We start from the raw sequence: 26,182 nt of genomic DNA on the forward strand, positions 1-26,182 counted from the left end.
AATGTGGACTAAGAACAAAGAAAATTACAGCACAGAAAAAGGCCCTTTGGCCCTCCAAGCCTGCACAGACCATGCTGCCCGACAGAACTAAAACCCCCTATCCTTCCAGGGACCATATCCCTCCATTCCCAACCTGTATTTGTCAGGACGCCCCTTAAAAGTCACTGTTGTATCTGCTTCCAGTACCTTCCCCGGCAATGAGTTCCAGGCACCCACCACCCTCTGTGTAAAAAAAACTTGCTTCATACATCTCCTTTAAAACATGCCCCTCGCACCTTAAACCTATGCCCCCTAGTAATTGACTCTTCCACCCTGGGAAAAAGCTTCTGACTATCCACTCCGTCTATGCCCCTCACAATCTTGTAGACTTCTATCAAGTCTCCCCTCAACCTCCGTCATTCCGGTGAGAACAAACCAAGTTTCTCCAACCTCTCCTCATAGCTAATGCCCTCCATACCAGGCAACATCCTGATAAATCTTTTCTGTCCCCTCTCCAAAGCCTCCACATCCTTCTGGTAGTGTGGCGACCAGAATTGAACACTATATTCCAAGTGCGGCCTAACTGAGGTTCTATAAAGTTGCAACATGACTTGTCAATTTTTAAACTCAGTGCCCTGGCCGATGAAGGAAAGCGTGCTGTATGCCTTCTTGACTACCTTCTTCACCTGCGTTGTCACTTTCAGTGACCTGTGTACCTGTACACCCAGATCCGTCTGCCTATAAATACTCTTAAGGGTTCTGCCATTTACTGTGTATTTCCTATCTGTATTCGACCTTCCAAAATGCATTACCTCACATTTGTCCAGATTAAACTCAATCTGCCATCTCTCCGCCCAAGTCTCCAACCGATCTATATCCTGCTGTATTCTCTGATGGTCCTCGTCGCTATCCACAAATCCACCAACCTTTGTGTCGTCTGCAAACTTACTAATCAAACCAGTTACATTTTCCTCCAAATCATTTATATATATATATATATTACAAACAGCAGAGATCCCAACACTGATCCCTGAGGAATGCCACTTGTCACAGTCCTCCATTCAGAAACGCACTCTTCCACTGCTACCCTCTGTCTTCTATGACCAAGCCAATTCTGTATCCACCTTGCCAGCTCACCTCTGATCCCATGCGACTTCACCTTCTGTATCAGTCTGCCCTGAGGGACCTTGTCAAAGGCCTTACTGAAGTCCATGTCAACAACATCCACTGCCCTATCCTCATCAATCACCTTCGTCACTTCCTCGAAAAACTCAATCAAGTTAGTGAGGCACGACCTCCCCTTCACAAAACCATGTTGCCTCTCGCTAATACATCCACTTAAATCTGCTGTCATTACCCCCTCCTTAAAAAAGTAACCAATGCGCACTTTGCACTGCCACTCACCTTGGCGTCATCTGCGAATTTTGTCACACTACACTTGGTCCCCAACTCCAAATCATCTCTGTAAATCGCAAACAATTGTGGTCCCAACACTGATCTCTGAGGCACACCACTAGTCACTGATCGCCAACCAGAAAAACACCCGTTTACTCCCACTCTTTACTTTCTGTTAGTTAACCAATCCTCTATCCATGCTAATACATTACTCGTAACACCGTGCGCCTTTATCTTATGTAGCAGTCTTTGGTGCGGTACCTTGTCAAATGGCTTCTGGAAATCCAGATACATCACATCCACAGGTTCCCCATTGTCCACTGCACAGGTAATGTTTTCAAAGAATTATCCCAAGAGTCATCCCAAGGCATGTTGTTAGTTTTCACACATTAATGACACAGCTCGACCTCACCACCACCATTTTTGACTCTTCTATAGTTGCTATTATAAATAAGACTCCTTATCCCACATCCAGTACTGGACAAGCAGAAATTACCTCGCAATTAAATATTGAAAAGACTGAAGCCACTCTCTTGCCCACTGACGTACATTGGCTCCTAATCAAGCAACGCCTTAATTTAAAAATTCTCATCCTTGATTCAAGGGGCTTCCCCCCCCCTCCTCTCTCTCTAATTTCCAACTGCACATCCCTCTGAGTTATCTGTGCTCCTTTAATTTTGACCTGCTGTGCATTCCCTATTATAATTGCTCCACCAGGCCTTCAATTTCCTAGGCCCCATGCTCTGTAATGACCTTCCTACCTTTCTGCCTATCTTTCCTCCTTTAAGGCACTTCTTAAAACCTATCTCTTTGACACAGCTTTTAGATATCTGACTTAATATCTCCTTATGTAGCTTGGCGTTTTTCATTATAATGTTCCTTTGAAGCACATTGGGACTTTTCATTACGTTAAAGGTGCTATATGAATGTAAGTTGTTGATTTAAGATGCTGAGATTGGTGTAATCTGATTGAATGATGTTCCCCCCCCCCCCCCCATATCCCTTGCTCCCTATAGCCCCAAGAGCTATATCTAATTTCTTCTTGAAATCACACAATGTTTTGGCCTCAACTACTTCCTCTGGTCGTGAATTCCACAGATTCATCACTCTGGGTGAAGAAACTTTTCCTTACCTCAGTTCGAAAAAGTCTTGAAGATGTTAGAAATTGAGGGAGTGATGAAGCATTAACACTGTTTGTATAGCCTGACACTATTTTTGTCTGGCATTATTTTGGGTTATGGAGCGAGTCTAGAGAGAACAAGTTGCAACAGAGAAAGGAAATGAGCAGTAAAAGCATTTAAATAATGTTTCCTGACAAAAATGAAAAAAAATCCTATCCAAAGCACAGGATGCGTCATTTCCTAGATTACTGACCTATTTATTGATGCATTCATAACTCTCTAAATCATCAGGATTATGTTAAAAAATCTTTCTCTATTAGTAATGAACTGTGGTAGTTAAGTATATTGCAAATATTGAATGAAGTCTTTCTCCCAGAAGCTTTCAGAATCATTATTATTGGACCAATTCTAATCAAAAACTTGATTGGAGTGATTTTAAGTAGGGAGTTGTGTGAATAGGTATAGATTTGCTTGGAGAGTTTTGCATCCTGAGAATTTTTACGTCCTGAGAATGGATGCAGATGAAGTGTGGTTGAAAGAGGGAGTGGAAGTGGTTAGTGAGGAATGCAAAGAAGTGGTCAGAGATGATGATGTCAGCAGTCTAAACCATGGGATTAGAGAAACCCCGAGAGATTGTGTAGTGGCCATGAATATGGAAGGCATGTATAGAGAAAGTAGTTTAGAGTAGATGGGAGAGCATGAAAATTGGAGGAGATGTCAATGAAAAGATGGAATAGACCGCTGATAAAACTGGAGGTCTACATTCTGTAGCAATGTTGTTTCTGGAATAGTCAGACCTGGCATGCTGCTGGATTTTATTGGTTTAATTTCTTCAGTTTCACTGTTTCAATGGGAGTTCTTAAACCATGCATTGGTAAAACGAATCTAATGCTTTAAACGTTTTGCTTGAATAGTAAGTTTTATTACATACTGTATGTATCTGTTTAAAGATGTTGTTGAAGAACACATTCAACACACATACCAATGATATTACATTTCCTCACAGAATTAATTGCAAATCATTTACCTGCTGTTGGCCCATATTTCTTAATATCTTAACAGCGCATTAGCACTGTTTTGAAGGAAAGTTCCATTTTTATTTCCATTACCCTTTTCTGTGAAAAAACCTTGCCGTTTTCACTTCTAAATAGCCCTTTGCTTTCTCTTGTTCTGGGCCTCCCAACCAGAGGAAATAACTTCAATTTCTATCCTATCAAATGTTTTTATTATTTGAAACACAGATGTGAAATTGAATGCCATAGTCGTCAGTTTGTATACAGGTTGGATGTCCAAAATCTGGCACCCTTGGGACTGATCTGTGCCAGATTCAGATTACAGAGATCGGGGGGGGGGGGGGGGGGGGGGGGGGGTGCGTGCGTGGTGCTCGGGCTGGGTTTGTTGGAGTCGAGGGTTGTCTGGCCAACTCACCAAGCAGGAACTTGACTGACTAGCCACTGCGAACAAGCGATGAAGCCGATAGTTGGTCAGGCTTAACACCAAGATCTGGCACCTAGCCACTAGTCCCAGTATTTGGACAAGAAGTTTTAATTTTATTTAATTGAATATCAAAGGGAATATTTTTAGAAATGTCTGATTTTCAAGCAGCTGTATTTTGGACATCCAGCCTGTATCTCTTCCAATAGATTACCCATGGCAGAGATATTAGAAGAAACATGTGAAAGCTTTTCTGTATAGTACAAATTTCAACCAGTTAAGTCAGTACTGAAAAATGGTAAAATTTTAAAACTAATTTTGCAAGATAAAACATGACAGTTGCAACGGAAAAAGCTTTTAAAGACATATATGGATGATAATGTAACTGGAATTCTGTACAACTATTATTCCTTGATGTGGCAGTTGCAGATAGATGCGAATGTAGACTTACAAATTGGCCTCTGAGCGATGCACACGTGTTTGTTGAAGTTTTTACCCAAATGTACAGTTGACGGTATGTTAAATATATGGCACCCAAAATTCCTGGCCCATTTAGGAATGTTGAAGTGGAACAAGGAGCTGAATTTGGGGTTGTTCATTAGTTCATCGAGTCTCCATTCCATTTCTGAGAATAAAACATACTTATGGTATACCCCACACTTGTGCTGGTAGAGGAGGTGGAACAGTGGGCTTACAAAGCTTGTCATTTTTGTTTCCTCCAGCTTGCGGACAAGTGTGTCCACATGATGCAAGAATACTCACTAATATAGCATCTTTATGGAGTTGGGGATTACAATGCTGTTTCCTTAATAAAAATTGAACACCTAGAGATGGATTGCTATTGGACAAGTGGATGCCACAAAATATGTTTGCTTAAAAAAAAAGTTGGAGTTTCAGACATCCTCTCCAAGTTCTTGGCTCTCCTGTAAGGCACACATCCAGGAACCATTGTATATGATATGGGTGCCTGCTTGAGGCTGACATTTTGATAGATTCTCTGTGCTGTATTTGTCAATTTGGTTTCAGGCCCACGGTGCTTTATAAAAGTTTATTTTTTAAAACAAAATATATCAGAATATAATCTTAGTTTATCTGTTTTTATTTGCTTGTGATTAGTTTAGTGCTTCAGATAGCTTTATTTAGGGTGAGTGCCCAACTGTATGCCAGTAAATGTTACATCATTAGATTCTTGGCATTTTAAAGATACTTCAATATGATTTATATCTTAGCAAACCAAATTAATTCGAGTAAACCCTAAATATATAGAAATTCATGCAGTTATTGTAAATGTTTTTTAAACATTTCCTTCAAATATTTCTGTTAACTGTAATTGCATTTCTTACCAGTAATTCCTACTTCAGTAAGAACCCTGGGAATCCAGTTTACTTCCTGTCCTTAGTTTCTAAATTTGAGCCTTAACAACATCTTCCCCCTCAAAAGTACTTTTCAGTTTAAAGGAATCTTTTTGCTCAGCATTATTTGAGTAGAAGAGGACTGCCTGTAACAGTACTTCAGCTGCGATTTCCTTTGGAGGCCTCAGAGTCAAACTCGCATGTAGTGTTCAGGCAGTGTATCTTAATACAACAGGCTCTGTCTAAGCTTACAGTTCAAGGGGGAGACAGTGACGTAATGAGAGGTTAATAATCCAGAGGCCCAGCTGATGCTCTGGTTCAAATCTCAATAAATTTAGAATTAGAAGAGCTAGTCACTGCAATGATGTTGTGAAACCCATGTGGTTCTCTAATGACTTTCAGGGAAGGAAATCTGCCATGGTCTACACGTGACTTCAGACCCACAGCAATGTGGCTAACTTTTAAATGCCATTCAGTTGTGTCAAACTGCTGCAGAAAATTCAATAAGAATGATGTGCAACTTGAAGGGGAACTTGGGAGGGGAACCTGAAGGCAATGGTGTATCCATGCATCTGGTTTCTGGCTGGTCCAGTTCAGATTCTGGTCAGTGGTATCCGCAGAATGTTGATAGTGTTTCAGCAAAGGTATTGCCATTGAATGGAGAAATGGTTAGATTCTCTCTTGGAGATGGTTTCTGGATGACTATTGATTCATCTGCATGGAGGTAGGGGTGGGAGGGGGGGTGGGGTGGTAATCAGCAGGAGGTTTCCTTACCCACATTTCATCTGGTGCCATGAGGCTTCGTGGAATCTTGAGAGATTATTGAGGATTCCAGGCAACTCCCTCCTGACTATACCTCTGTGAATCAGCACTAGTATGTCTGTTCTGCGATGGGACAGGACATACGCAGAGATGGAAATGGTGGAGTCTAGGGCATTGTCTGCAAGGTATGATTCTGTGATTATGACTATTTCAAGCTATTGCTTGACAAGATCTGAGAGAGCTCTTCCAATTTTGGCACAAGCCCCCATATTTTATTTCGGAGGACTGTGCAGGGTCAACAGGGCCAGGTGTGCCATAGAATCCCTACAGTGCATTTACCATGGATAATCGACCTAACCCATACATCTTTGGGCTGTGGGAGGAAACCAGAGCATCCAGAGGAAACGGACGCAGACGTGGGGAGAATGTACAAACTCCACTTACACAGTCATCCAAGGCCGAAATCGAACCTGGGTTCCTGGTGTTGTAAGGCAGCAGTGCTAACCACTGTGCCACCATGCTGCCATTGTCGTTTCTGATGCATAGTGGTCAGTGCCACCACTTTAAACATTTACTCCCTCCAGCACCGATGCAGAGTGGCATCAGTATATATTCACTCACTAAGGCTTCTTGGGCAGCACCTTTCAAACATATGACCTCTGCCATTGAGAACGACAAGGAAACCAGATGCATGGGAACACCATTATTTTCAGGTTCTCCTCCCAAGCCCTCCTTCAAGTCGCACATCATGCTGACTTGAAATTCTTATCAGCATTCTTTCATGTCATGTGAAAATCCTGGGACTCCCTTCCTCGCAGCACTGTGGGCTCCAATGGAAGGCATCTCACCTTCTCAAGGGCAATTAGGGATGGGCTCATTTTTGGAAAATTAGGTTCAGGGGTAGGTCAATAGAGACAAACATTTAAGGGGATATTTCAGAACACACAGAATATTGCTGCCTCACAGCACCAAGGACCCAGGTTCAATTCCCAGCTTGGGTCACTGTCTGTGGGACGTCTGCACATTCTCCCTTTGTCTGCATGGGTTTCCTCCGGGTGCTTTGGTTTCCACTCGCAGTCTGAATGATATGCTGGTTAGGTGCATTGGCCATGCTAAATTGTCCCTCTATGTACCCGAACAGGCGCCAGAGTGTGGCGACTGGGGTTTTTTGACAGTAACTTCATGGCACTGTTAATGTAAGCCTACATGTAGCACCAATAAATAAACTTTAAAACTTAACTTTAGTTGTTCAAAGCCCAGAAGATAAACTTGAAACAACAACCTTCAACCGTATTTTGCAATTTGTACATTATGAAGAGAGGTTTGAAATCCAGGAAGTATGTCCCTGACTCTTTGTGGTGTTCTTGATAACATAACTGCTTAATTAGAAATAGAAAAACAACAATAAAGAAAACTAGAAATACGCTTACTAATACAATGGCTTTACACAGTATCACTACTTTAAAGAGTTCCAAAGAATCTTTACTTAACAGAGCTAATTCTCCGCCCCCCCAATCTGTTCCATAAACAACACCTTGTAGATTTTAAGATCTGTAACAATCCAGTAACACAGTGCGTTTACGTCTCTTGGGGTTATTTCGGAGGTAAATGAGCAGCTAGATTTTCAAATCAGGCTCCATTGACACACCGGTTGCTGGGAGTGAAACAGCTAATCGTACTGTTAGCTGAGATCTAGAAACAGCCTCCTGCAGAGGTTTCATTATCTCCTTAAGTACATTTTTCCTCATTGATCTTTCTCTTATATGACCTAACTTTTTTAGAACTCCACTTGAAGACTTAACTACTTTCATCTCTTTGCTTTTAAACTCAGAGTTAAAAGAAAGCAAACTCACTTTATGTACCTTTCCTATGACACATTTGCTTCACACCCTGTATCTCTTCTTTTCAACCCTTAACCTATTCAAATCTATTCCTGTTCTGTCCCATTGTAACTAAATTGCTTTAGGTGAACAACTGTTTGTAGTATTGCTCGGCTCATATCGAATGGCCCAGTTCCATTCACAAAGTCACTCTGTCCCTGTCTTAATTATCTTGCATATTCCCACAGTTTAAAATATATAACTAGTACATTACCAGCAAAAAGTATTCCAATTTCCTGGATTTTTTTGATACTTTTATGACAATAGATACATTCCAATGAGTATAGGGGAGGTGATGGTGCAGTGGTATTGTCACTCGACTAGTATTCCAGAGACCCAGGGTTATGCTCTGGGGACCAGGGTTCAAATCCCACCATGGCAGATGAAATCAATAAAAATCTGGAATGAAAAGTCTAATTATGATCATGAAACCATCAATGTTCTCCAGGGAGGGATCTCTGCCACCCTTACCTGGCCTAGCCAACGTGATTCAAGATCCAGTGCAATGTGGTTGACTCTTAAATGCCATCTAAAATGGTCTAGCAAGCCATCAAGGGCAATTAGGGATGGGCAGTAATAATGGACTACAATCTGGTAAAATGTAAAATTGTCCATTTCATCTAAATGGTGAGAGATTGCAGAGCTCAGGGATGCAGAAGAATCTGGGTGTCAGTGCATGAAAGGCAGGTACAGCAAGTAATTAGGAACGTTAATAGAATGTTATGATTTATTGCAAGGGGAATTGAATACAAAAGTATGGAGGTTATACATAGCTAGTGAGACTATGTCTGGAATACTGTGTACTTAAGGAAGAATGTAAATGCTTCGTTGACTATTTCAGACTGATTCCTGAAATGGAAGGGTAGCTAGGCTTGTATCCGTTGGATATTAGGAAAGTAAGAGATGATTTGATTGAGGGGTCTTGTTGGAGAGCATGTTTCCTCCTGTGGGAGAATCTAGAACTCGGGGTTACTGTTTAAAAATAAGGGGTCACTCATTTAAAACAGAGATGAGGTGAAATTCCTTCCTTCAAAGAGTCATGAGTCTTTGGAACTCTAAATATTTTTTAAAGCAGAGGTGGATAGTTTCTTGGTAAGCAAGTGGTTGATAGGTTATCAGGTAAATGAGATGCAGATTTGAGGTAATTATCAGATGATCATGATCTTATTATTGATTGATTTTATTAGTGTCGCATTTATTGGGATACAATGAAAAATATTGTTTCTTGCGAGCTATACAGACAAAACATATCGTTCATGGAGAAGGAAAGGATAGGGTGCAGAATATCGTGTTGCAGTTACTGATGGGGCAAGGAGAGATATCAGCTTAATATGTGATAGGACCATTCAAAAGTCTGATGGCAGCAGGGAAGAAGTTGTTCTTGAGTCAGCTGGTATGTGTCCTCAGACTTTTGTATCTTTTTCCCGATGGAATAAGGTGGAGGAGAGTATGTCCGGGGTGCGTGTGCTCCTTGATTATGCTGGCTGCTTTCCTGAGGCAGCGGAGTGAGTGGATGGAGTCAATGGATGGGAGGCTGGTTTGCGTAATGGACTGGGCTACGTTTATAACTCTGACGTTTCTTGCGGTCAGAGCTGGAGCCGTACGAAGCTGTGGTGCGTCCGGAAAGGATGGTTTCTATGGTGTATCTGTAGAAATTGGTGATAGTCGTAGTGGACATTCTGAATTTCCTTAGCCGTCTGAGAAAGTAGAGGTGTTGGTAGGCTTACTTAATTATAGCGTTGGCATGGAGGGACCAGGACAGATTATTGGTGATCTGAACACCTAGAAACTTGAAGCTCTTGACCATTTCCACCCCATCACCTTTGATGTAGATAATAGCATGTCCTCCACTACATTTCCTGAAGTTGATGACCATCTCCTTCGTTTTACTGACATTGAGAGAGAGATTATTGTCGTTGCACCATTTCACCCGATTCTCTTTCACCTTACTGTACTCCGCCTCACCATTGTTTGAGATCCAACCACTACAGTGGTGTCATCGGCAAATTGAAAATGGAATTGGAGGCCAATTTGACCACACAGCTGTAGGTATAAAAGGAATATAGGGGCTGAGGCCACAGCCTTGTGGGGCACCGGTGGTGAGGATAATCGTGGAGGAAATGTCATTACCTATCCTAGCTGATTGTGGCCTATTGCTTAGAAAGTTTAGGATCCAGTCATAGAGGGAGGAGCCAAGCTCAAGGCCACGGAGTTTGGAGATGAGTTTTGTTGGGATAGTATCTGGATTGCTAGTAAAGGTCAGGGTCATCTGACTTGAACACCTCAGCTCTGGACTTCAGTAGGCAATGGATATCCTTGTCATCCATGGTTTCCAGTTGAGAAACACTTGGATTAGCTTCTTTGGTACACAGTCTTCTAATGAAGACTAATGAAATCTGTTACTGTAGTGTTGTACTCATTTAGGTTGGTCGCTGAGTTCTTGAATATTGACCAGTCCACCAACTTAAAGCATTCCTGAACGAGATCATTCATCTGTTTCTTTAGACTAACATTGCACGACTTTCTTTATCAGATTCTCCTACTTCAGTTTTTGCTTGTAAGCCAGAGCAGGAGCACAGCATTGTGGTCTGATTGGCCGAAGTATGGAAAGGGGATAGAGCGATAGGCATGTTTGAAGTTAGTGTAGCAGTAATCAAGGATGTTTGAGCCTCTGGTGGGACAGGAGATGTGTTGATGGTATCTTGGTAGGATACTCATGAGCTTGACCTGGTTGAAGTCTCCGGCCACGACGAACAAGGCCTTGGGATGTTTTGTCTCAAGGCCATTTGTAGTGGTATATATTTCTTCCAGCACAGTCTTCGCATGCACATTGGGTGGGATGTAAACTGCTGTAAAGCATAAAAACATAGAAACTAGAAGCAGGAATAGGCCATTTGGCCCATTGAGCCTGCTCTGCCATTAATTTTGATCATGACTGATCATCAAGTTCAATATCTTGATTCCCCTTTCTCCCCATTTCTCTTGATCCCTTTAGCCCCTAGAACTATATCTAATTTCTTCTTGAAAGACATTTTGGCCTCAACTACATTCTGTGGTCCTGAATTCCACGCATTCACCACCCTCTCGGTGAAGAAAAATCTCCTCACCTCAGTTTTAAAAGGTTTACCCCTTATCCTCAAACTATGACCCCCCCAGTTCTGAACTCCCCCACCATTGGGAACATTATTTCTGAATCTACCCTGTCTAACTCTGTTAGAATTTTATAAGTTTCCATGAGATCCCCTCTCATTCTTCTGAACTCCAGTGAATATAATCCTAACTGACTTAGTCTCTCCTCATATGACAGACCTGCCAGTCCAGGAAACGGCCTGGTAAACCTTTGATGTATTCCCGCTATAGCAAGGACATCCTTCCTCAGATAAGGACACCAAAACTGCACACAATACTCCAGGTGTGGCCTCACCAATGCCCTATACAATTGCAGCAAAACATCCCTATCCCTATACTCAAGTCTTCTTACTATGAAAGCCAACATACCATTTGCCGCCTTTACTGTCTGCTGTATCTGCACGCTTTCAGTGACTGATGCACGAGGACACCAAGGTCTTGCTGAGTATCCACCTCTCTCAATTTACACCCATTCAAATAATAATCTGTCTTCCTATTATTGCTACCAAAGTGAATAACCTCACATTTATCCACATTATGCTGCATCTGCCATGCATATGCCCACACACTCAGCCTGTCCAAATCCTGCTGAAGCATCTCTGCATCCTCCTCACAGCTCACCCTCCCACCCAACTTTGTGTCATCTGCAAATTTGGAGATAATATATTCAGCTCCCTTTTCCAAATCATTAATATATAATGTGAACAGTTGGGATCCTAGCACAGATCCCTGCGGAACCCCACTAGTCACTGACTGCCAATCAGAAAAAGACCCATTTATGCCAACTCTTTGCTTCCTATCTGCTAACCAGCTTTCTATCCATCTCAAGACGTTAACTGCAATCCCATGTGCTTTTACTTTATATAGTGGTCTGTTATGTGAGACCTTGTCAAAAGCCTTCTAAAAGTCTAAATAAACCACATCCATTGGTTCTCCTCGGTCAACTCTACTAGTTACAGTCAGGATAACAGAGATGAACTTTGCTACGACCAGGGGATTTTCACAGTAACTTCATTGCATTGTTAATGTAAGTCTACTTGTGACATTAATAAGTAAAAAAAAACTTTAGCCAATGTCTTGAGATGGATAGAAAGCTGGTTAGCAGATAGGAAGCAAAGAGTTGGCATAAATGGGTCCTTTTCTGATTGGCAGTCAGTGACTAGTGGGGTTCCACACGGATCTGTGCTAGGACCCCAACTGTTCACACTATAAATCTGTGCGCTCCCATTCTCGATCCTTTTATGAGCGGGAACAATTTCTCCCCATTTACTCTGTCTAACCCCCTTGTGATTTTGAACACCTACTAGCCTTCTCCTCTCCGCGTAGAACAATCCCAACTTCTCCAATCTATCCTCATAACTGAAGTTTCTCATCCCTGCAACCATTCTTGTAAATCTCTTCCTCGCTCTCTCCAATGTGTTTACATCCTTCTCGTGTGTTGCCCAGAACTGTACACAACACTCCAGCTGAGATCTAACCAGTTTCTTATACAAGTTCAGTATAACCTCCCTGCTCTTGTACTCTATGCCACTATTAATAAAGCCCAGGATGCAGTGTGCTTTATTAATTGCTCTCTCCACCTGTCCTGCCACCGACCACTTTTATGAAATTTTATAGCTTGGTATCGGCTGAGTTTTTTAGATGGTAATTTAATACCTGATCTATAGTATTCCTTTAATATACAATGATTTGGGCCAAAGTTATTTATTAATGTCACAAGTAGGCTTACATTAACACTGCAATGAAGTTCCTGTGAAAATCCCTCATCGTAGCAAATGCAATGTGAGAAAAAATCTTTTCACTCAAGTGGTTCAGGTCTGGAATGCATTACCTGAAGTGTGGTGGAGGCAAGTTCAATTGAGGCATTCAGAGGGCATTAGATGACAATGTGCAGTAATGGAGAAAAGGCAGGAAAATGGCACTATGTTATAAAATCATGAAGTTCATCTGGACAGCTATTGCAGACATGATCGGCTGAATGGCCTCCTGCACAGTTCTGTAATTCTCTGAAACCCTTAATCAGACCATGTCAATGAAACTATTCCCTTGCCTTATTTTTGTATTGAGCACGCAAAGTTACTTTGGGGTTTTCTAAGACTACTTTTCGGATCTATTTTTGCCGCCTTTCCATGCAGTGCATCTTATTTTTTTGAACCAAGTGCAGCGGGATCTTCTGATGAGCTCTCGCAAATCCCAAAGCATTATTCGGTGTGCATTTTTGTCATGGTGTCTGGCTTACTTTTTACATTGAAAAGCTTTCATTTGCAACTCACTTGATAGATTTGGATTTATTTGTAAGAGCATTTGGTACACTATAATAGGATTTTCATTGTATTCAGTTAGTTGACTTACATTTTGTGTTTTTAATGCTCTTGCACTTCCTTTTCGTTGTAAGCTGTTGAAGTCTACAACAGATGTATTTTTACTATCCACATGTTTTGTGAGAGTGAATGCATACTTAAGAGATGTTTTAGACATAATTTATTAATTCATGAAGTCTCCATTTCACCAGTTAATCCCTTGATCTCTGTAATGCACAGTTTTATGCAGCAGGATTTGGGGATTGTGTTTGTGAAAACTATGGCATTGTCAAATATGTCACCTTTTAGATTAAAAGGTTAAACTGTGATTGTTCATTCAAGGGGATGTAAAAGATTCAATGGCAGCATTTGAACGAACGCAGGTATTCTCCCAATGGCCAACATTCTCCAAACCAACACCAGCAAAAAGAGATCATCTGGTTATTTAATTGTGTGATCTTGTATACAAATAATAACTTAATTTGTCTAGGTAATGATTTCAACAGTTATGTAATTGGTTGTGAAGTGCTTCATAATGCCTTAAGGCCATAAGGCACCATGTAAATGCAAGCTCGTGCTATTAGCAAAAATTGGAGGTCTTGATGATTTAAGAAAGGATCAAGATAGATTTTCATTGTGAGAAATGTAGTAAAACACCTATAGATTTTGTGTTGATGTACAGCATGGGAAATAGGTCTATGGCTATCTTGTCTTATTTTTTATTTCTGCAAGTTCTGGTGATGTGGAAAAATGTGACTATCTTCTAATGCTAGCCTAGCAGTTTCTCATGTTTTGTTAACTTGTACTAAGAAAGACCTGAAGTCAATCTCAATGAGTTTCATGATAAGGTTTCCTTCGAATGGATTTATGCAGCCTCCATTTTCTACTCTTATAGCTTGCATTGGCAAAGAGCTTTATTTTCTCAGCACTCCATAGCTAAAGAATGGTACAAGCTGAACTTTGATAACTGGAGTTTATTATCCTGAGGAATGTATCCATATTTGCAACATCGCTAATGATGAGTCACTCTCTGGAAATATTGCATTGCTCGGTTATCAATGGAGTATTTTGTGAACCGCAAAGCTGGTCCCATTGGAACCAAGATAGTTATTTATGAACATTTGTCTACAAAACTGCACATGCTTAGCTGTGAAGTAAGAACCTCTAACAAACTGAGAAAAATGAGTTGTTTCCTTGTATGTATTTACTACAGATACCAGGATAGGCTACCATGCAGTAGTAGTAATGTAAAACTTAAATATTCTGTTGTGCATGCTTTGTGCTATTTATTTTATGTGGTTGAAATATAGTGATGTTACAGTACCATGTGCAAGAATTTGAGTAAAATGAGCAAGAAACCTCACCTTTAGAAAAGGTAGACCAAATTTGTGGATTAGTATATCTGATTATGAGACAAATTCAGTGAAGCTGTGTTGTAAGTGTTGTCCTCAAAGTAGATTTAGGTGGAAACTTGTAACGTTCTGGATTTTTGGTCATCAGTTTTAAGTGGGGTCACTCCTGTGAAACTGTTAAGCAATTGAAATTCACTATTTTATGTTTCCTATGTTTTCGAATGATTATTTCCCTTTTAATGTTGCATTTCAGTTCAACATATTGTATGATTAACACATTAACTTTTTATTTTCAGGATGGCCTCAATGCCCTGGTCCAGGATTTGGACTTCCCTGCTTTAAGGAAGAACAAAAACATTGAAAATTTTTTAAATAGGTGTAAGTTTAAAATCTTCTACATTTCTTAGTGACTAAATTTCATCTCTTCACTGGGCATTAGCAGAATGCGTATTGTCATTTTGATGCAAAACTTAATAAAGAAGTGGTAATAGGTTTGAAAGTGCATAAATAAAGCAGTCTGCTGGAAATATAGATTGGTTTATTTATAATGTATGTGATTGATGCAACTGTTCAGTCGATAGCATTTATAAGAATGCAGTGGACAGTGGAAGTGATTTAGTGGAGAGTGGCTCTGAGGATCATTATGGCACTTTGGAGCAAAGCATTACCCAGGGGAGTAAGAAGCAGGAATATGAGAAGAATAGGACTCTGGTAGTAATTGGAGATTCTATAATCAAGGAGATATGTGGCCTTTAGTCCAGTATAACAAAGTTGCAGAGTCCCAAATAGAATGTTGGTTCTTTGGTGCTAAGCAGTGTTCCCTCTAAGATCTGTGCTCACATAATTTAGAATTTACTGTGCATTGAAATAAAGAAGCCATTCACAACAGCGATCCTTGGGTGCGGGTGGGGAGATCAGGTTATGGGTGTTTCATTTCATTGTTCGCTAGGATGAATGGATTTTTAAAGCCATTTGTGAACCACGGGTAGACTTTTGAGCTGTGTGCATTCTCCCTGCTCCTATTTTGCATTGCATCTACTCTCTTAAAAGTGCAAGTTCTTCTGTTGGGAGAGCGGAACTTAAAAGACTGGATCTGGGATATGTGAAGCAAGGTAAAACAGCAGATGTGAGGAAAACTAAAATGGAATGTATGAGGAAAGAGGGAATGGGATCCATGATAGGTAGAGGTAGAGTGGGGCCTTTGAGGAGAGGGAACGGGACCAGTGGTGGGAGAGCAATGTTGTCCCAAGCTGCGTGCAATCTGGAATGTATCATGCATTGAAATGAACAGGCCATTCACAATCATCAAGTCTGCACTGACCACAATCCCACCCATCCCCTATCCCCATAACCCCATGTATTTACCCTGCTAATCCCCCTGACAGTAAGGGGCAATTTAGCATGGCCAATCAACCTAACCTGCACATTTTTGGACTGGGAGGAAACCGGAGCACCCGGCGGAAACCCACGCAGACACGAGGAGACTGTGCAAACTCCACACACAGTGACCCAAGCCGGGAATCGAATCCAGGTTCCTGGCGCTGTGAAGCAGCAGTGCTAACCACTGTGTCACCGTGACACCCTTCATGAAAGTTCAGTGATTTATAAAATGTAAGTGACCATGGCCAAAAAACGTATTGCTGGGATGAATTTGTAGCTGACCTTGTACAAGTAAAACGTGGAGGGATCAAAAGTGTTTCCAGATGGGTAGTAAACCTTCTGGTAAAGAAATGAGAACAGCCGAAGTTCATATAAACATAATAAATGGGAACAGAGGTCAGCTATTTGTCTCCTCGGGCCTATTCTGCCATTCAATAAGATCATGGCTGATTTGTTGGTGTTTCGAATTCCACCATTCCTATCTTCCCCCAGTAACCATAGATTCTTGTTAGGCCATCTACGTCTGTCTTAAAATATTCAATGATCCTGCTTTCACCACATTTTGAGGCAGAGAGTTCCAAAGTTGCACAACTCTCTGAGAGAAGTTGTTTCTCCTCATCTCTGTTCTGTAAGAGCGAATCTTAATTTTAAAACATGTGTCCCTTAGTTCTGGACTCAGCCACAAGTGGAAATGTCCTTTCCATGTCGACCATGTCAAGACGATTCAAGATCTTGACTGCTTCAATCAAATCACCCCTCATTCTTCTCAACTCTAGTGGAAACAAGCCCAGCCTGTCCAGCCTTTCCTCATAAGGCAATCTGCTCATTCCAGATATCAATCCAGTAAACCTACCCTGAACCGCCTCCAACACATTTGCACCTGCCTTAAATAAGGAGAACAAAACTACAAACCGTATTTGAGATGTGGTCTCACCAATGCCTGTATAACTGATCTATCCATATTGAAACCAATGATGTAGATACAAGTGTTACTGAGGTGAGGTGGAGGGGTTTAGCAGGTTTGGTACCAGAGAGACACAGCATTTTAAGGGCTATCTCTGAATTGTTTCATGTGTCACTCTTTAAACTTATCTGCCTGTGTTGCCATGTTACACAAATAATCAATATTTTCTTGAATAGATGGGTGTCTAGACTTTTCACTTTGTAAGGTCGCTTTTGCAGATTTAAAACAACTTTTAAATGCTTTTCTTTCCCCCCCCCCCCATCACAGATGACAAAGTAATGGGCAAGGTTCGAGAAATGCAAATGAAAGCCGAGGACTATGAGGTTGTAAAAGTAATAGGACGAGGTGCATTCGGTGAAGTTCAACTGGTAAGGCATTTGTAGTTATTTAGAGCAAATGAACCAGCGTGAATGTTTTTCAGTGTAAGCATCAGGGCTGCATTGCTAAACTTGAGTTTGTTTTATACAATCCTCTTGGATATGCAAGAATGTACCAAATAATTTTCAAACCAAAACTAAAAAATAAAGTTTTTTTGTTGGATTTTTATCACTCTTAAACCCCTCTATGTTAAGTTCTAAGATTCTTGTTGTTTCTTGAAGATTGTGTGCAGTATTTAGAGCTAAGTTGTTGTTGGACTTGCATTCACTTTATCTTTTAAAGCCATTTTGGTTTCTGTAATTTCCACATCTTTGACTGCAAAAATAACAATGTTCATTTTGATTTTAACATTATGATTCCAGCTAAAATTAATAAAGAAGTGTTTGTGTGAAGTTACTTACTGTGAAGAGTCCATTTAGCAAACATTTTGTGAAAAGGTCATGGTTGCATAATCTGGACAGAATGTACATCAATTTGATAATTTTCAGTGTCGTATATTTGCTTGTCTTCATGTACTCTCATTCATTGGGGCAAGCCTTAAACATATACTACTTTCCCTTAACAGTGTGAATTTGAAAAAATACTGCACTTAGTAAAGTAACAAAAAATTGTCAAATTGGAAAAGTGACACTGTAATTTACAATTGACTTGTAATCATATTTTATTGTATCAAAACATTAAGCAAATCTTTTCTGTTCAGCAAACACGTGGGGTCCGTGAATTGGATTCACTTGGGGTTGGATTGAATAAAAAATTGAAACAAAATCATTATTTGATGGAAGACACAAAAAATGGACTGTCGTGATTGTAATGCCTCTCTGTTTTGTTTCCTCATTATAAAGGCATTGCCTTTCTAAGACATGCTAACAACTAAAATTAGGGGAGAGCGAATTTAGTAATTATGGGAAGAAAATGTTTGTGATTTCAGCTCTGTTTTTGAGGATGTAAACAGTTGACTGCTGAGCAATTGAGCAAAAATTAATAATGTAACACTTACAAGCCATTTTATTTCTATAAATTATTTTTCTATTTATTGCTATAATGTACTCGAACCAAAAACATGCAAATCTCACTATCTCGAAAGCATGTATCAAATAAATTTATTTTTGAAAGTTGCTTAAAATGGGAAATGCCTTTCATCTTGCAATCATTGGGCAAGCTCAAGAATGATGTGGAGATGCTGGCGTTGGACTGGGGTAAACACAGTAAGAAGTCTCACAACACCAGGTTAAAGTCCAACAGGTTTATTTGGTAGCAAAAGCCACTAGCTTTCGGAGCGCTGCTCCTTCGTCAGGTAACTGGGAGTTCTGTTCACAAACAGGGCATATAAAGACACAAACTCAATTTACAAAATAATGGTTGAAATGCGAATCTTTACAGATAATCAAGTCTTAAAGGTACAGGCAATGTGAGTGGAAAGAGGGTTAAGCACAGGTTAAAGAGATGTGTATTGTCTCCAGCCGGGACATTCCAACCATTCTTTTGTAAATTGAGTTTGTGACTTTATATGCCCTATTTGTGAACCTGACGAAGGAGCAACGCTCCGAAAGCTAGTGGATTTTGCTACCAAATAAACCTGCTGGACTTTAACCTGGCGTTGCAAGCTCAAGAATGCCAGATTTCAAAGAGAGCAACAATTTATATGCATGAGAAAAGGGTGCTGGTTGATTAAAAGTCAAATCTGGCTGAGGTGATGTCCTGGAGAATCCAAGTGCCTCGCCTCTGTTGGATTCAAAAAGGCTGAATGCCTGGATATATGCTTTTAGCCAGCAGATAAGTTCCTTCATATGAATATATATAGCTTCTAGCAAGCATAAATGAGCCATATTGCAAGCATGACTGATGATATAAATTGGATGTTATTGGAATTTTTGTACATTTAGGATTATTCAGTCTACTGTATAATTGCGGGATTATATCTAATATTAGGCATTATATTCTGTGTTATGCAAGCATGAGAAAATTGATATTTGTATATCATTTTTACATGTGTGGGACTTCTTCCATTGTCCAATTGCAACTAATTATGAGAACTAATTTGATATTCCAGGAATAATCTTTGGTACAGAACTATACTAGTGAGATCAGACATGATGTTTCTCAATTACAACAACTGCTTCTTGTTAGTCGCACCTTTAATGTAATAAAACATCCCAAATCTTCACAGGAGTGCTAAACAAACAAATTCGACATCAAACCACAAGGAGATGTTATAGCAGATGATTGATCATAGATGTAGGTTTTAAAGAGGAGTGTGTTAAAGGAAGAAAGACAGTTGGAGAATGTTCGGGAGGGAATCCCAGAGCTTGGGGCCTAAGAGGGAAAAGCATGGCCACTGGTGGTGGAACGATTAAAATTGAGAAGAGTAAAGTGTTCAGAATTGGAAGAGGATAGATAATAGAGGCTTGTAGGGCTAAAGAAAGTAGTGGTTACAGGAACAAAGCATGGAGGAATTTGAAAGTAAGGGTGAGTGTGTTAAAAATCAAGATACCGCTTAATCTGGAGCCAGTCATTCAGTGAGCATGGGTGATTGGTAAATGACATTTAATGTGAGTTAGGACACAGACAGCAGAGTTTTGGAAGAGCTTAAATTTATGAAGAGTGGAAGATGGAAGGCTTGCCAGAAGTGCTAGTCTCGAGGTAACAAGGTGATTCAGCAAGCAAGTGAGCTAAGGCAGGGGCAGAGGCAGGCAATGTTATAGGTGAATATAGGTGGTCTTAGTGATGACGGTGATATGTGACTGGAAGCTCATCTTGGGATCAAATACAACATCAAGGTTGCAAACAATCTACAACTGTTGTTGAATAATGGCTTAGATCTTCCCAGTAATAAGTTGGAGGAAATTTCTGTTCATCCAATTGTGGATGTTGGACAAACAGGCTGACAAATGAAGACAATGCAAAAGTTCAGAGAGGTGGTGGTGAGGTAGAGCTGGGTGTCTTCAGTGTACATATGAAAAATATTTTTGGATATCAGACCCTGGAGAAACATGTAGGAGGGGGAAAGGGACATAAATTTTCTGAGAAACCAATGGAAAGAGAAGTGATTGCAGATGATTTTCTGCTAGAGACTGGTTCGGTAAGAATAACACCAAGCACCTGCAGTTCCACCCAGCTGGATGATGAAAAGTTGAAGTGTTCCAAAGTAATACCATGTTACAAAGGGGCCTGAGTGCTTTACATTTTAAGGAAATGTGAATCCAACATAATAAAGTAGAATTTTTTCTAATAGGTTCGACATAAAGCATCTCAAAAAGTGTATGCAATGAAACTTTTGAGTAAGTTTGAAATGATCAAACGATCTGATTCCGCTTTTTTCTGGGAGGAAAGAGATATCATGGCCTTTGCAAACAGTTCCTGGGTTGTCCAGGTAAGGGTAATTTGAAAGGTTTTTAAATTGCATATTTGATAAATTAATTGAAAGGAATTTGTAATTGACTTCTTATCAATTAATCATAGTATTAATAATGCTCTGGCTGATATTTATTTTCCAGCGCATAGAATCATTGAATCCCTACAGTGCGGATGGAGGCCATTCGGCCCATCAAGTCTGCGCCGACCACAATCCCACCCAGGCCCTATTCCCATAACCCCACACATTTACCCTGCTAATCCCCCTGACACTAGGGGCAATTTAGCATGGCCAATCAGCTTAACCCACACATCTTTGGGCTGTGGGAGGAAACCAGAGGAAACCCATGCAGGCACAGGAAGAATGTGCAGACTCCATACAGAGAGTGACCCGAGGCTGGAATTGAACCTAGGTCCTTGACGCTGTGAGGCAGCAGTGCTAACCACTGTGCCACTGAAGTCCTTTGATGCTCTGATTGTGCAAACTAGTGAAAGCAGAGCAGTGCATTAATTCCACAATTTCCACCCTTGGGTTATTTGAAAAAGACTGGGATGTTTGGGGATCATATGTAACAAGCTTATAAATGGTGGTGGCCTTAAAGCCATGAGAGCTCATTTAACAAAATACTTGCAAACACTCACAATACAGGGCAACTCGCCACACCATTCAGCAACTATGGAAATAGAGCATTCACAATAATCAAAAAGTGCTCACTCTGCTTTTTGACTTAAGGTTTTATCAACAAATGTGGATGAGTACTGAGGACACATCACCCCCTCCCCATCTAATAATCAGAATGCAATTAGCTGCATCCCAATAACCAACATCTGGTTTGTGGCCTCTGTAATGGACAATACTGCCCTTGCGAAGAGCTGGCACAGTCACTGCTTACATTATTTAAAGGTCAATAATATAAAGTACTTGCATTTTTACAATTCTGTTTCTGAATATACTCCATGCAACTAGTTACACAAATGGTTTTTTATTTGTAACTTCAGAGTGTATTTAGTATTTCAGTTTATACTGAGCACAGATCTGATAACCATCAGTAACTGACCAGGCATTGTTCAACATTTAGAATCATAGAGTTTCCCACCGTGCGGAAGAGGCCTTTCGGCCCTCATGTGTGCACCGACTCTGACAGAGTATCTTACCCAGGCCCTATCCTCATAACCCTGCACATTTCCCATGGCTAATCCATCTAACCTACACGTCATGGGACCCTGAGGGGCAATTTAGCATGGCCAATCCACCTAACCTGCACATTTTTGGACTATAGGAGGAAACCGGAGCTCCTGGAGGAAACCCATGCAGACACAGGGAGCTCGTGCAAACTCCACAATCAGTCACCCAAGGCCAGAATTGAACCCTTAGTGTCCCAAGATGATTTAGCCACTGTAAATATGTGGGGTTATCCGGTTAGGGTGGGGAGGAAGGCCTGGGTAAGGACTCTGTCAGAGAGTCAGTATAGACTTGATGGGCCGAATGGCTGCCTGCGCAGGAGCGATTCTTATGATTCTATGACCAACAGTAACACAGCTTGACACCATCCAGAAGAAATCAGACTCCTTGATCAACATCCCACCCATCCATCACCTTAAATATATACTCCACCACTCATATAGTGGCAACTGTATTTACATCTACAAGATGTGTTGCAGCAACTTGCCAGGGTTCTTTCAACAGCACCTTCCCCGATTACCACCCACAAGGACAACGGACACATGGGAACACCATCACCTGAAAGTTCTCCATCAAGCCCCACAGACCATACTGACTTGGAACCATTTTACCATTCTTTAACTGTTACTGGGTCAAAATCCTTGAAATCTCTCCCTAACAGCACTGCAGGTATACCAATACCACATGGACTGCAAAGGTTGAAGAAGGTGGCCACTAAAGATAATTAGGGATGGGCAACGAATGCTGGCAGTGCACTCAAATGCCATGAAAAGGCTTTTTGAAAATTATTGTCCTATTGCCTCCTTTCTGATTGCTGCAACTTCTGTCATAGAAATCCATGGAAGCCCATTGGCCCTTCACTGGAACACTCAAAGTCATCATACTGTTGCAATTTTTGCATTTAGCATATCCCCATATCCACTCCCTGCAGGAAGCATTCCACGTTCTCCGAATCCCTGCTTCCTCTCCTAAGTGTTTGTTTTAAATTGATGACCCCTCTATGTTTCCCTACCAGAGAGTATTTTCCTTTCACTGTAGCTTCACAACTCTGCTAATAATAAAGCAGCCTGCCCAAGTGACTATTCCCTATGTTAAGTTTGAACTCGAATCAATATCTGTTCAACCATGGGGGACATTACAACAATCAAATCCAGTGTTTGCTTAATACAGCTAATCTTATAGCAGGCCTTGTTGATAGCTCGGTAAATCAATGCAGCATGGTCTCAGTTATTAATTCGTGCTCCATGCTGATATATATTTACTTACCGGCATCTGACAGCTAATTTTACAGTTTCTAAATAGAAATCTAAAGGCTATTTACTACATTGAAATAGTAGATTTCAATGTAGTAAATACATTGTATTTCAGTTCTTGCGTGAGGACAGGGGGTGGATATGTATGATGGAAGGTTTTGGGTCGAATGTTAAAAATAGTTCATTCAGTTTTGTTTAGTTGCACTGATGTTGAACAGGATGTTCACAAATAATTTCCTATTATTAAAAAGAAATTGTTGTAACTTCTGCCCATTTTTCTTGCAGCTATTTTATGCCTTTCAAGATGACAGATATCTCTATATGGTAATGGAGTATATGCCTGGTGGTGACCTTGTAAATCTCATGAGCAATTATGATGTGCCTGAAAGATGGGCCAAGTTCTACACCGCTGAAGTCGTACTTGCCTTGGATGGCATTCACTCAATGGGTTTTATACACAGAGACGTTAAGCCTGATAATATGCTATTAGACAAATTTGGACATTTAAAGTTGGCAGATTTTGGTACTTGTATGAAAATGGATTCGGTAAGTTAATGTGCAATGAAAAGATATAGAAAGAGATACTTTAAAATTGAAAGTGAGTGTTTCCAGAAACTAACCAACATGCTTTAAACATTTTGCCATTGTGCACTGACTTTTTGTTGGTTGTACTTGTTCTATTTTTGCTATTTTATAATTTTACTAATCAGCATGGTTTTCTAATATGTCCATATTTAATAATTGTATGTAAAAACAACATTTCTGTATATTGCTCTTGGTTTGTAAATAATTTAAACTACTTCATCTTTTGCTGAATTTAAAATGTAACTTAATTACTTATCTTTAATTTCCATCTGCTAATTTGCACTCTTGAAATTTCTATTTAATTTTGCTAGATTCTGTCTATAACAGCCTTTACTTGACTTGAGGTTGTTATGTATGCCATTTTACATTTTGTGCATGATCTGTCATGTTTTCATGTAAATCTCTTAATTAACAGTGTAACTGAAATTTCCATGTAACAGCAGTCATTATGGAGAAACAACTGAATTATTTTGTGGTGCCTTTATTGTGTAATTGTTTGTTTGTCTTGACTTTGAGAGATGTATTATCATGAAATTAAACCCTGATACACTTGGCTTTCAAAAATCAAAGCAAGAACTGTATTGTACATCATTTAATTTTGCATGACTGTTTATTGATTTTTGCGGAAACCTAGACACCGAGTTATAGTTAACTTTTAGTTTAAATATACAGTTCTGATTTATTGATACGTTCATTCCCATCTTTGAACGTAGAAGCAAATGTAATCAGATCTTTTGGCGCCCTCTGTTGTCTGCAAAGCAAAAGACAATGCCATTTGGCAATTGTATATACATAACTTCTCATTGACAAGCCATTCAGTACACTTAGTTTTGATGAAGGAAAACATGATTTCAAGCATGTGTGGATAAACCACGTGATACAAGTTTGTTCAGAAGTTGTTCATAATTTTGTAAATTGGTGACAAGTTTATTGTAAAATTATGTATTATTAACCATATAGTGGCATCCAGTTCTTTCAAACTACATTTTGCAATAAGTCAGGGATTTTTTATTAAAATGTAGATCTTTTATAAAATACAAAGTATTTGGGTCCCACAGACTGTTTTGTAACAGTGACAGTGCATTTTAAAAACTTACTTCAGAACATGACATTAAGTCTGCAGTTTTTGGATTATCATTTTATTTTGTAAAGCATTTTCTTTTTCTTATTACCATCCTCTAAATGCACAGACTGGAATGGTTCGATGTGACACAGCAGTTGGAACTCCTGATTACATCTCTCCTGAGGTATTAAAATCGCAGGGAGGGGATGGTTATTATGGCCGGGAGTGTGACTGGTGGTCTGTGGGAGTTTTCCTGTATGAAATGCTGGTTGGTAAGTGTAGATTTAACAAATTTAAATTGAGCTTCTAAAATAAATGTAAACCGAAGCTAACATTGGCTATTACAGCATACTTTATTTTAGCAGTAATTCAATTAGTTTTGTTCCTAATAAGTCAGTTGACAGCTGGAAACAAACATGAGCATGGTGCATTATTTGAAATACATAATTAGTTAAAGGTTGAAAATTGTTGCAGACTTGATACAAAAGTGTGGTGTGATTGCAGGACTCCACATCTATGCTTGCAATTTTGCATGATGGCCAACCTCAAAAGGGCATCCTAAACAAACCTTTACATAAGATTGCTTACTAATTCTGAGGCAATGATAGAATCCAATGACAAGAAAACACTACATCAACTGCATAGAATCTACAGCATGGAAATATATCATTTTGTCCAACAGGTTTATATTGACTTATCTACTCCACACATGTCTCTTCATACTCTTCTGTCTCTCCATCCTGCCCTCATATCTTTCTATTTCCTTTTCCCCCTTACATTTAAGGTAATTCGTGATGCATATGTCATTGCCTCTGCTTCAACCACTTCACATGACTGCACATTGCATATTCTCACCGGTGACTGTGTCCAGAAACTCCTGCACCCTGTTATAAAAGCAAAATTCAGCGGATGTCAGACCTTCTGAGATTTTCCAGCATTTTCTGTTTTTGCTCCTGCACTCTGTGTTTGATTTGTTAGTGACTATCTTATGTTTATGCCCCCTTATTCTAGATTCATCCACAATGAAAACAGGGTGAACATGCAGAATACACCATTCATTCCTTGACCCTTTTCAGCCAATTAATTAGATTATGGCTGACTTGTCCCTCAACTCCGTTTCCTTGATGTTGTTCCATATCCTTTGATATCCATCGTTAATAAAAGTTTTCCTGATCTCAGGTTTAATTTCAATTGACCCGTCACCAGGAGCCTTTTGGGGAGACTATTCCAAATTTCTGCTACACTTAGTTGGGAAAAAGTGCTTCCAGATGTCGCTTCTAAATTGCCCACCTTAAATGCTAAGTTTATTCACTCTTGATCT

At 40.0% G+C, this 26,182-nt stretch overlaps 1 protein-coding gene across 12 annotated transcripts in view; it reads left to right on the forward strand.

Annotated features, from left to right (window-relative positions):
- rock2a (rho-associated, coiled-coil containing protein kinase 2a) overlaps positions 1-26,182 on the forward strand; it is a 193,398-nt gene that overhangs the window by 54,925 nt on the left and 112,291 nt on the right. For 10 of the 12 annotated variants that reach the window (XR_013497786.1, XR_013497787.1, XM_078213128.1 and 7 more), the window contains 5 exons: positions 15,001-15,082; positions 17,316-17,416; positions 20,659-20,796; positions 23,499-23,759; positions 24,989-25,133. Coding sequence is in view for 10 of the 12 variants with exons in the window: in XM_078213128.1 (XP_078069254.1) it covers positions 15,001-15,082; positions 17,316-17,416; positions 20,659-20,796; positions 23,499-23,759; positions 24,989-25,133 (727 nt within the window). In the remaining 2 variants the exon portion in view is untranslated. The remainder of the gene's footprint in view (positions 1-15,000; positions 15,083-17,315; positions 17,417-20,658; positions 20,797-23,498; positions 23,760-24,988; positions 25,134-26,182) is intronic. The other 2 variants (XM_078213130.1, XM_078213137.1) reach the window with 1 other exon arrangement.

This window comes from Mustelus asterias, chromosome 5, assembly GCF_964213995.1.
Source record: "Mustelus asterias chromosome 5, sMusAst1.hap1.1, whole genome shotgun sequence".
NCBI classification, from domain to species: domain Eukaryota; kingdom Metazoa; phylum Chordata; class Chondrichthyes; order Carcharhiniformes; family Triakidae; genus Mustelus; species Mustelus asterias.